We start from the raw sequence: 12,447 nt of genomic DNA, 5'->3' as shown, positions 1-12,447 counted from the left end.
ATACTAAAATAATGTAAATGAGTTATGATTCTGTGCACCATCTACACAGTTTTTAATGCTGTAAATACATGTTGTTAGTGCTTATTCTAAATATTATACCCCCGTCTCCCACCTACTTGAAGAACAGCTATTTTTATGCTAATAATACAGATCTCAGTAAATATGGGGATTATTAGGATTTAGGGTATATTGAATTATAAAGCAACATATTTAGGCTTATACTTTTGGGAAATTAACTTTAGCAGTGAAATAATCCTGATTAAATTTCATAGTAAATCAAATGTGTATTATTTAATCTAACAACTAGTGGGAATCTGGCCCCAGACACAAATAGTGGGAATATCTGAAAAAAATTTTTTTTTAATTATAGGAATATGTTTAGGCAAAGAAATGGAGTATGAAGGTTTATGGCATTCTTAGCTAGAGGTCACATTCTAAAGTGCTGTGCATTGTATAGTTATAACCAACTTTATAACTTAAAATACTTATTCTGACAGTCTTTTATGTCTATGGAATAGGACTGAAAGCCTTAGAATATACTGAAATACTTTTTATTTTTGTGTAATTCACCTTTCTTTCCCAGCTCTTCTGTAGTTTCATAATGAATAGATGATTAAGTAGATCACTGCTACTGCAGAAACTTACCTTGGATTGTGGTAACTTGCAGCCTGGAACCTAACTTTTCCTCAGCAGGAGGTACTGGAGAGATAAAAGGATTAATAGTTTCTCTTAGTATGCTTTCAGAGAGCCTCATTACTGTTCTTTACTTTTTATGAGTTTATAACAGCAGTAAAAGTGTAGAGTGAAATATTTAAACAATGTCAGTGTGGTTTGCAAGAATATGGGAGAAAACAGGAATTTGGATAAATATTTTTGATTGTTATTTTAGTTTTATGTAGGGGGGCAAAATAAGTAAAACCAGTCTATCTACACCAACAGAAAATTTCCCCAGTTGCCCATACTATTCGCAGATGTAATCTGAAAGCACAAAGGTGGTATAGATGATTGTGTCTTTTCTTGCTCTTTTTGAAAGTGTGTTTCCATTTCTTATACTGTGTTCTCAAATATAGCTGTCTAAAAATCAAAAATAGAATTTCCAGGATCTAAAATGTACCCTTATGCTGTGTGGATATACATTTGTTGGTCTACTTACTTCTGGTCAATTCTGAAGTGGATCTCAGCTCCTCTTGAATTAGCCATAGACTTGCTTCTCCCTACACTTCTCCCTCATTTATATTCACCTGCAACCACTGGGCCCAGAAAAGTTACTAGAAGCTTGTTGGGTATGATGGATAAAATAATTGAATTTGGCCATTCCCAGGACATGATGATGGTAGAGTGCTTACTATGTGTCAGGCACCGTTCTAAGTCCTTTCTTCACAATAGCTCTATGATATAAAATGTGTTATCCCATTTTGTGTATAAAGAAAGTGGAATAGTGGTGACCTTGTCAGGATTATTATTGGGTTAGCTTTAGTAGCTGTGTTAATTACCCATGAGGAGGGAATCATAGTATATAAATAAAGTGAAATTGATACTAAAAAAGGAGGGTTTCCTTTTTACTCCCTGAAGGAAAAAGTGCATGAATCATGGTTGTATCTAAACTGCCGAAAAACTAGAAACAACCTAAATATTCTATTGCTAAATAGTGAACAGTTATATATGGAATATTTTATCATATTTCTATCAGAATAAATAATGGACTGTTGATAACTGAAAAGATGCATTAAAAATAGTAAGTTAAAAACCCACAGATTTATACCCACACTGACAATTATAAATGTGTATTTCTATTAATACAGCTTTGATAAATGGACAAAGGGCCAACAGAATGAGAAGTATGAAGTGACAGATGTCTTCTGAAAAGTAATGGTAGCCAGTTGAATAATGAAAACAGTAAATTTTAAGAAGACTAGGGAGTACAATGTAATAATTTTAAAAAGAAGGTGAATTTAAATTCACTTCCAAGTGACACTCTCCAAGATGAATTATCTGTCCTACGTTAAATGTTCCAGAAGACCTTCAGGAACACAACTAGAAATGGAAAATTTCAAGATAAGTTGTATAGCAGCATTTCCCCAAAGTACTTTTGCATAGTTGGTTTTAAAGGTTAACAGGCATTACATGTAAATAAAAGGGTAGTGAAGACAATTTGGGAAATCCTAGGGTTCATAAAATTAGATTCTTTTGTGTAGGACTCATTAGCACCTTTAATGAGCATACTCCAGGTGAGTAGGAGTGGAGGCAGAATGCAGAGTGCACCATTTCATAGACTTGTTTGCTTGAGACCACAGAACTGTTTGGCTTGGTTCTTGTTAGGGAAATAGCCTCTGCAGAATACACTTTGGGCAACATTGGAATGTTACTTGGAGGTGTCCGTGAGCAGGCGTGAGGTGTGAATGTTGTGGCTGTGGGTGGGTATGCAGCTCGAGGAGTAATACGTTAAACGTTTCACAGTCAGGGATGATGGGAAATCTTCTGGAACCGTACATATTTTATTTTTATTTTTCCCCTCTTTCCATATTTTGCTTTTGAATAAAAATTCAAGAAAATAAATTCACTAAAATTAACTTTGTTTTTAATATCATAAATACGCTGTGTAGGGAAGAAGTCAAACTTGAGAATCTGCATTTGATTTCCTTTTAATCTGGAAGGATAACAAATACAGCATGTAGCTCTTGGCTGGTTTTAAGGAACTGGCAGAAGATTATATTTGCAATTAAGTATAACCTGGTGGTATTCCTCACATACTTGTCTCCCACACATTCTTTAGCACCACTACTCATGTCAACATTGCCAACAAACTATACAAGATGACCAGATCCAGTGGCCATTTTATGTCCTTAGTTTACTGGACCTCTTTGCACCATCCAGCTCAGTTGTCTGTTACCTCCCTCAAACATTCTTCTCTCTCCATTTCTGTGACATTGCACTCAGCTGTTTTCTTCCTCCTCTCTGGCTGTAACTTTGTAGTTTGTTTTGCATGTTCATCTTCCTCTGCTGACTTCTGAATGTTTTATACTGAGGGCTCAGTTTTGGATCTTCTTTTCTTCTATGTTTTCTTCCGAGGTATGCACTTTAGTCTTGTGGCTCTCTCTGCATACCAACTGCATGGTGATAACTCCCAAATCTATTTTCTTCAGCCGAAAACTAACCATTGGTTTCAAATCACAGATACCTAACTGCTGTACACTTAAATGTTGTCTCACACATATGTCAAGCTTAATGTCTCCAAACAAAATTTTTAGTACTCCTCTTCACTTTCCAACTTATTCATTTTTTTAAAAATTATGCTCATTAAAATTTGTGTGTGGGTACATAGTAGGTAAATACATTTATGGGGTACATGAGATATGTTGATACAGGTATACAGTGCATAATAATCACAACAGGGTAAATGGGTTTCTATCACGCCACTCATTCTTTTCTTTCTGTTAATGGTGCTACCATCCACCAAGAGTTTTCAATCTCTATTTTTTCTACTTTGACCCACCCTGCCACCACTGTCATGTCATCTAGGCCACCAAAATCTCTAACTTGCATTACTATAATTTCCTTTTGCCTGAACTCCCCTTCTTACCTTCCCGTCTTTTTTTTTTTTTTTTTTTTTTTTTTTGAGACAGAGTTTCGCTCTTTCGCCCAGACTGGAGTGCAGTGGTGCGATCTTGGCTCACTGCAACCTCTGTCTTCCAGTTTCAAGCGATTCTCCTGGCTCAGCTGGCACCTGCCAACATGCCTGGCTAATTTTTCTATTTTTAGTAGAGATGGGGTTTCACCATGTTGGCCAGGCTGGTCTCAAACTCCTGACCTCGTGATCCACCCGCCTTGGCCTCCCAAAGTGCTGGGATTACAGGGGTGAGCCACCGCACCCAGCCCCCTTAGTGTTTTTCTATAGAGCAGTCTTTTTTTTTTTAATGTAAACCTAATCATGACACCTATTTTAATAATAGCTTTCCATTATACACGGAATTTTGAATTAGGTGTATAATGAAATATACACTGCTTATCATGGCCTTAAAGGACCTTCACAGTCTGGCCTTTTCCAGTCTTCCTTACCTCATCTTGTACCTGATCCTCCCTTGCTCACTATATTCCAGCCACAATAGCCTATTTTCAGCCCCTTAAATATGTCTTTATATATGCCATTGCTTTTATTGGAAGCTGCTTCCAGCTTATCCTTTGCATGGCTGGGCTCCTTCTCATTGTTCAGTCCTAACTGTCATCTCCTTAGGGAGGTCTTCACCACTGTCCAAAGTAGGTTTATGCGCCCATTTCCCTGCTCTCCTTTATTTCAGAGCACTAGTCACAATTTATGTTTACTTACAACCTCTGACTGTAAACCCCTGAAAGCAGAAACCATGTTTCTTTTACTCACCAATGTATAATCAGTGTATAGCAAAGTGCCCTATATTTCTTTCGTTGAATGAACTCAGAAAATGAAGTGACTGAATGGATTCTGAGCTAAAAACATCTCCAGATGGTTTAGATTTGTTTTTAAAGGCATCTCGCTTTTTTAATGTAATGTATAGATATTATAATTAAAGGAAGTCATATCATCTAGAGAAGGCAGATGTTCTTGGTACAGTCTCCATTTAGTATCTGGTCCTTAGCTTTGATGAGGCCATTCATGCTAACTCAATTCAAAAGATAGTGGTTTATAAAAAATACAATGCTGATTTAAAAAAAATAGTGAAACAAATATGTAACTGAGCAGGCAGGCTGTTCATGCTTGTTGATCTCTATGGGAAAACTTTACAAGAGTTGAAATATAAGCAGGAGGTATTTGGTGAATGTGAAATCTGAGCTTTCAGAATTAGCAGAATAATGTTATTTTGGTGGTGGGGTGAAGAAAATTTGCTAGTCTACTACATTCTGTGTGCTATAAATAAAATTTGGCTGTCAGTGAGAGTACGATGAGGCAGGGTGTAGGGTCCAGATATGAATAAGTCTGTCTACATTAAGACTTAACTATCTACCTGAGGTCAAATGCATTCTCTAAGTCTAATGACAAAGAATTGACAACATTATTTTTTCCTCTAAGGGAACTCGTATGAGGGATTTGTAATGCCATGTGTAATACATATTAACATTTAGTGCAAGAGGATTCTGAAATGCATTGGAATGCTGTAATAATATTTATTTGAACTTGCAGGTTCTCCTGAAAAGAAAGCTGAACATTCATCTATAAATCAAGAAAATGGCACTGCAAACCCTATCAAGAATGGTAAAACAAGTCCAGCCTCTAAAGATCAGCGGACTGGAAAGAAAACCTCAGTACAGGGTCAAGTGCAAAAGGGGAATGATGAATCTGAAAGTGATTTTGAATCAGATCCCCCTTCTCCTAAGAGCAGTGAAGAGGAAGAGCAAGATGATGAAGAAGTTCTTCAGGGGGAACAAGGAGATTTTAATGATGATGATACTGAACCAGAAAATCTGGGTCATAGGCCTCTCCTCATGGATTCTGAAGATGAGGAAGAAGAGGAGAAACATAGCTCTGATTCTGATTATGAGCAAGCTAAAGCAAAGTACAGTGACATGAGCTCTGTCTACAGAGACAGATCTGGCAGTGGACCAACCCAAGATCTTAATACAATACTCCTCACCTCAGCCCAATTATCCTCTGATGTTGCGGTGGAGACTCCCAAACAGGAGTTTGATGTATTTGGCGCTGTCCCCTTCTTTGCAGTGCGTGCTCAACAGCCCCAGCAAGAAAAGAATGAAAAGAACCTCCCTCAACACAGGTTTCCTGCTGCAGGACTGGAGCAGGAGGAATTTGATGTATTCACAAAGGCGCCTTTTAGCAAGAAGGTGAATGTACAAGAATGCCATGCGGTGGGGCCTGAGGCACATACTATCCCTGGTTATCCCAAAAGTGTAGATGTATTTGGCTCCACTCCATTTCAGCCCTTCCTCACATCAACAAGTAAAAGTGAAAGCAATGAGGACCTTTTTGGGCTTGTGCCCTTTGATGAAATAACGGGGAGCCAGCAGCAAAAAGTCAAACAGCGCAGCTTACAGAAACTGTCCTCTCGCCAAAGGCGCACAAAGCAGGATATGTCCAAAAGTAATGGGAAGCGGCATCATGGCACGCCAACTAGCACAAAGAAGACTTTGAAGCCTACCTATCGCACTCCAGAGAGGGCTCGCAGGCACAAAAAAGTGGGCCGCCGAGACTCTCAAAGTAGCAATGAATTTTTAACCATCTCAGACTCCAAGGAGAACATTAGTGTTGCACTGACTGATGGGAAAGATAGGGGGAATGTCTTACAACCTGAGGAGAGCCTGTTGGACCCCTTCGGTGCCAAGCCCTTCCATTCTCCAGACCTGTCATGGCACCCTCCACATCAGGGCCTGAGCGACATCCGTGCTGATCACAATACTGTCCTGCCAGGGCGGCCAAGACAAAATTCACTACATGGGTCATTCCATAGTGCAGATGTATTGAAAATGGATGATTTTGGTGCCGTGCCCTTTACAGAACTTGTGGTGCAAAGCATCACTCCACATCAGTCCCAACAGTCCCAACCAGTCGAATTAGACCCATTTGGTGCTGCTCCATTTCCTTCTAAACAGTAGATACTTCTGATGGATTCTTGGCATTAACTCCTGTTTCAAAAAAGTGTGAATAGTTTTATGAATTTGAAAGAAAATTTGGTAGCTCTTTATATCATTCATTCTTAAAGATCAGTCAGAATAGGTGATTTCTAAATAAACCAAATAGAAAAATGAAGTATCTCTACAGGGTAGTAACTTGATTCCTCTTCAGGAGAAAAGGGAGCTAAATTGCAAGCTCTAACTAAGGGTTTCTGCTACTGACATCACAACACAGAAATGCAAGTGTGGTACTTCCAGTGAAAGCACATGGCACCTTTCTAGGTGTGTAGCCACTGAGAAGGGACAGTGAAACTGTTATTTTTGATATCAGAATGTCATTTTTATGTGCATATCCCTAAAATTAGGGTTATTTCTACATACACTAGTTACACTTGTGAATTTTTTTAAGGTCTCTTTTAATTTCCAGACAGTTAAAAACAATCTAGTTCTCTTAAAGCATTAGAAAGTTATTATCTGGAGAGTGCAGAGATTTCAGTCCATACACCTTTCTCCACAAAGCAGAGCCAGAAGTAACTGACTATTGTGCCTAAAACTCTGTTTCATTTTTAAAAACAAGTGCCATTAAAATGGAATATCTAATGATAAGCATATGAAATAATGTGTAATTAGCTCAATTTAACTATTCCACAATTTACATATTCCAAAACAATGTTATACATGATAAATATAATTTTTGTCAGTTAAAACAAATTTAAAAAATGGACTATCGCACGGAAGCCTAGAACAAAAATATGAAGAGAAATATCTGACATTTGTAAAGAAATTATAAGAAGAAAAAAATGATACAGAATAGAAAACATTCACTACTTTAGAAACACTTTATGCATGGCTTCTTGCCCCAAACTTTTATTGTGATGGCCCTAATAAAGCAAATTATTGGAAAAATTGGAGTGAGGACAAGGGTTGTATAAAAATTTTATTTTATGAAGAAAATATGTAGCGGAAACTGAATTTTCAAGACATTTACAATGTGAAATCATGTTGCATTTAATAATGTACTTTATTAGCAACTTCACCAAATATTCCCCAAGTCATAAGCAACAATTATTTTTATTAGGTTTGGGGGGTGGAGTAGTTTTAATAAAGTGCACAGAACGGTGACACCCACAAAGCCTTATATAAAGGCAGGATTCATGCATCCTGCTGCAAGTACCTCTGCACTAATATACCAGATCCTAAAATGCATATAAGGTGGACTAGCATCTTAATTCTGCTAGTTGATTGTGTCTTTACTGAAAAGAACCCAGCTACCAATTTGCCTTTTTTTTACACCACAAATCCTAATTAGAAACTTGAGGTTTTATAGAAATCATTTAATGATAGAGATTACATATGTGAATTAATGTGAATATAGTATCTGTGCTTCCTGTGTCTATGACTATTTTAAGATATAATTGTGCTGCGCTATCAGATTAACATTTGGAAGTTTCTAGAACAGTTAATGCTATTTACAGAAAGGAGTGGAAACTCATCAACTGGCACTCTCTTTGATTTTTATATTTTAAATTAACTCTCTTCGATCTCAAAGTATATTTTACGAGTAATTTTATTAGGAATCTCTTAATTATAGTGCCCCAATGGGATAAGCTATTTGCCTATTTTCACAGTTCTGAACTTGGAAAGAAGCAAAGTATATGTAACTAAACCACATATTTGTCTTTTTATTGCTTTTTCCCTTCTTTTATATGCTAAATCAAATATAGATTTGTGGATAGGGAAGCAATATGTGAATCACAATGTAGCAGAGGCAGACCAAGCATTACATTATTATTTAGAGCTGGACTGCACCAATTACTTGTCCTCGTGCCAAAGGCAAATATGTTTGCACCTTTTTTTTTTTTTTTCTGATTCTCAGGTTGATTAATACTGCTAATGCAAATGCTCAAGTGGATGTTTAAAAACTTTACAAAATAGATTCAAGTGATACTTTCTTTTAAAAGTGAAGAGTTGATGATTACACATAGTAAATTCATGAACTACAGTAGGTTTGTATCAAACAATTTTTTTTAAATGAAAATCTATTGAGGTGTACACAATATGCTTCTTGATTGTATTAGTCCTTGGTCTCTGCTAGACCTCATGAGTTTCATCATTTAGAAAAGGGGTAGAGGATGAACTAATGTCTCCTTCAGATGTAAACATGAAATACCTAGAGTTTTACTTGCTTTTCAATACACTGAATAATTTTAAATGATTCTGACACTGATGTAGACCCTTTGACTTATAAATTCTGAGGAAACAACAGCATAAAATATTTACATTCTTATAACACAGCACAGTGACTTTCTTCTTTCAAGATTGTAGCTCAGAGAAAAGATACAGGATTCAATTGGGGGTTCAATAGGATAGAAATGGAGAGATTACCTTGTGTTGTAGTAGAGGCATTTTCCTAAGGAGTATAGATTTATACTTTGCATTTTCATTCATCATCCCCCAGAATCATGGTCAAGGTGTAGGTCACTCCACACAGCTGATGCTCAGGTTATTCCCTTGTGAGAATTATGAGAATAAAGCTCCCAAGATATGTGAAAGTGCTTAACACAGTACCTGGCACACAGCACTCAATAAAAGTTTGGCTCTATTATGGGATGGTTCAATTCTGGTTTAAGGAAGGAAGAAAGGTTATATATATGTACCACTAAGCAAATATATATATATATATTTGGGTTTTTTTTTTCCCTAATATTATTTGGGTGTCCCCTGTGCTTCTTTAGGATGTAGTTATAACTAAACCTGTTATACTTGAACATCACTAAGAGAAGTAAATTATTATGAAGCTAGCAAAAATCTTGAGGCCAAAGTTGTTTCTTAACAGCTTTAATAATGCTTGATTTTGAATAATCCTTTAAAAAGTGGACCATTTGCTTATTTTAATATCATGTCAGTAAAATGTTAGTATTAAAAAGATCAGCTTTTTATGGCATTGAAGAATGTATCTGCTAAGACACAAAAATTGCATGGTAAGTATAATAGGTGGAGGAGGAAAGGTTGTAGGCCGGATGAAAATTTAACTGACTAGAACATTTATTCAGGAGTGTAATTATTTTCCCTTACCCCAATCCCTGTGTACGTGTTGGGTATAGTTATGACATTATCCGGATTTGCAAATAGACACATCTTTCAGTCTTACCCTGTTTATTGTTTAAGAGTGATAGACTGTTGTCCTCTTGCTGGTGGAAAATCTAAGGTGGAGCCCACTCTTCTATGCTGAAGTTCACCAGGCAGAGCAGTTTTCTTACAAGTCAGCTACTCTGCTTGGTTTATTTTAGGTTTTGGTACTTCACGTAAGCACTGTTAGAAGGTACAAGTGTATTAATATCACTAGTTTTGAGGAGCTTGGGTACATTTGTTTTTAATATATTTAGAATGTGCAGTAAACTTTTTTCTCATTTTTTTTTTCTTTTTAGCAAACTTGTTATTTTAGGTCCAATTATTGAGTTGACAGTCTACTGTGAGAATGAGATGACATATCTACTGTGAGATACCATAAATGATGAATAGTTTATTTGAGAACTTTTATACTCAGTGGTGTTTTATATATTAAGATAAAAATATGTACACACATGCATGTCACATCTCTCTACTGTGGAGTTAATGTGCATTTTTAAAAAATGGAATTGCAACCACAATCATATCTAAGAGAACATTCACTCCTAGTGAGGGTTTACAAAAGCTACTAAGAGAATAAGGTAGATGATAATGCAAAGGGTCATGATTTGGGGTTATTTTTGTTTTATTTTAAAATTTATAGTGCTACTTTTGAAAGAATTGTTTTTATGACTATGCTCTTTTTGTGATTGAAAAGTCATCTAATAGAAGCTGTATAGAAGCTACTTTTTAATTGCTGGCAAACAGCTTTAAGTGCACTTTCTTTGATTACACTTCCATTTTTTGTTAAACTTGAATTTTCTGAAGCCTTTTATGTACCACTAAGCAAATAACTTTAACCTTTAAATAAAGCAAATTTACATCTTTATTGTATTTCTACTTGTTACAAAACATACTTGCTAAAGTAACTTCAGTCCTCAAATATAGCTGGGAAACAGTTATGAGATAGACTCAGTCTCCCCCTCCCACCCCTTTTCCCCTGCCATATCTAATTAAGCACTAACTGATTTTATTACTTTATTGCCTTTACACTGCTTATTCTTTTTGACTGAATTCTGTCCCTGATTCACTGTTTTGTTTGAAATTTATTTTCTTACTGTATTTATCATACCTGTTTTAATCTGTTTTCTTTAAATGCAATAAATCCCAAATGGATTGCATATTCTTTATAATCAGTGACTTTGGAGTTTTTCATTATCTGTCTTATTATGACTTTTGGATGTAAACTTCTATTCAAATTCAGTTATTTCATTCACACCACAAACATTAAGCACCTATTATGTAGCAGCTAGTGGAATAGAAAAGTTGGTAAGATTAGATCCCTATTCTTAAGGAGCTCATAGTTTACAATTTAGGTAAGAAAACCCATTTGACTTAAGAGTTTTTGCCACAAGAACACTTAATAGCACGACTTTTTCAGTGAGTCATAATTACTGATACTCAAGAGTGATGACAGTAAGGCAAAAACAATATTGTGTAGTGCCTTCTGAATAACTTATTTTACAGCTTCCACATTATAAATTTTTAAAAATCTTTAAAACTGATAACATCTTTGGTTGAATTAATACTGGTTATTTGGTTAAATAACATTGTAATCCTCAATTATATCAGAAAAGAGGCTATGACACATTAAAGAGAAAACCTATTTATTGGATTGATGGACTAAGCTTGGCATCAAGGTTATAATATGTATTATTCCACAAACTGGAGTCTTTAGATTGGTAGCCTATGGAAAGGTTCATCCTATTTTTATGAATGAACTTTTTTTGAAGTTGTAACATTTATCTAAAGTTATGTGAAAAAAGGGGCTTTGTATCTTTTTAATGAAAATGAATGGTACAAAGCAAAATAACACAAATGATTAGAAAAGTTCTATTAACAAAGAATAGTTTGCAGTGTATTACTGTTCAAATTCAGTTATAGTTAACTTATTTGAGATGAATATATGCTGCAATTTGAGCTATTTATTTTGGATAATGAATACCTTTTTAAGGAAGCCCAGGTCAAGCATCATATGTAACATGTAGTTAATATTCTCATATTGAAAGCTTGAGCTTGTATTTGTTGTTACATATGAAATGAGATAGTTCAGATGGTTGCCACAATTGAGATTATGTGCAGGTTAGGTAGTATTTTGATCTCAGATTTTTATAGAGCAGGACTAGAACCTTGGTGGCTGTTCATTTCAGCCCTCTTAAGGATGGAGGTTAATTTTTCACAAGAAACCCCCTACTGCTATTTACCTCTCCCTTCCAAAAATGTTTTCTTAAGGGTAGTTTCAGTTCTGGATCATTATCATCTCATTACACTACTTGGGAATTCTGGTACAAAATTTCAGAGGACCGTATTTACACCTCTTCAGTGTAAACACAGTTATTGTGATAATGCACACAGAAGGTATTTCTACCCCTTCTCTAATAGGTGAGCTGATTCTTTACACACTTGGGCAGAAGTAGAATTCCAGGAATGATGATTGATTTAGAGTGGACAGGGACCTAATGCAGCAAAGCAACCAGCAGGAATTCACAGGAATAGGCTTTGCCCCTTGACATTTAATACAGGGCAAAGTATTATCTAGTAGGTACCTGCCAAATGGAGAGTTGTACAGTTTTACGGAAGTCAATCACAATCTTCAAATCGGATATTCTGTCCAGGTGGGATGCCATAAGATGTGACAGACATTCCCTGAATCTTCGTTCCTGATTCTAAAATATGATTTTAAAG

General features: G+C 35.9%; 2 protein-coding genes across 15 annotated transcripts in view; one reads left to right on the top strand and one right to left on the bottom strand.

Moving 5' to 3' along the window:
• Positions 1–10,895, top strand: part of BMP2K (BMP2 inducible kinase) — a 144,791-nt gene extending 133,896 nt beyond the window's left edge. For all 3 annotated transcript variants that reach the window (XM_063808845.1, XM_009447679.4, XM_526576.7), the window contains one exon: positions 5,153–10,895. In XM_063808845.1, the coding sequence (XP_063664915.1) occupies positions 5,153–6,576 (1,424 nt within the window). In that variant the 3' untranslated portion in view covers positions 6,577–10,895. The remainder of the gene's footprint in view (positions 1–5,152) is intronic.
• Positions 1–12,447, bottom strand: part of PAQR3 (progestin and adipoQ receptor family member 3) — a 153,943-nt gene that overhangs the window by 119,741 nt on the left and 21,755 nt on the right. For 3 of the 12 annotated variants that reach the window (XR_002943446.3, XR_002943449.3, NM_001280306.1), the window contains 3 exon segments: positions 12,309–12,428; positions 9,746–9,906; positions 646–699 (listed from right to left, as the gene is read on the bottom strand). The gene's annotated coding sequence lies outside the window, so the exon portion shown is untranslated. 12 annotated transcript variants of the gene reach the window in all.

Source organism: Pan troglodytes, chromosome 3, assembly GCF_028858775.2.
Source record: "Pan troglodytes isolate AG18354 chromosome 3, NHGRI_mPanTro3-v2.0_pri, whole genome shotgun sequence".
Taxonomy (NCBI): domain Eukaryota; kingdom Metazoa; phylum Chordata; class Mammalia; order Primates; family Hominidae; genus Pan; species Pan troglodytes.
Note: the sequence above shows the minus strand (reverse complement) of the source record. Positions and strands in the feature narration are given on the sequence as shown.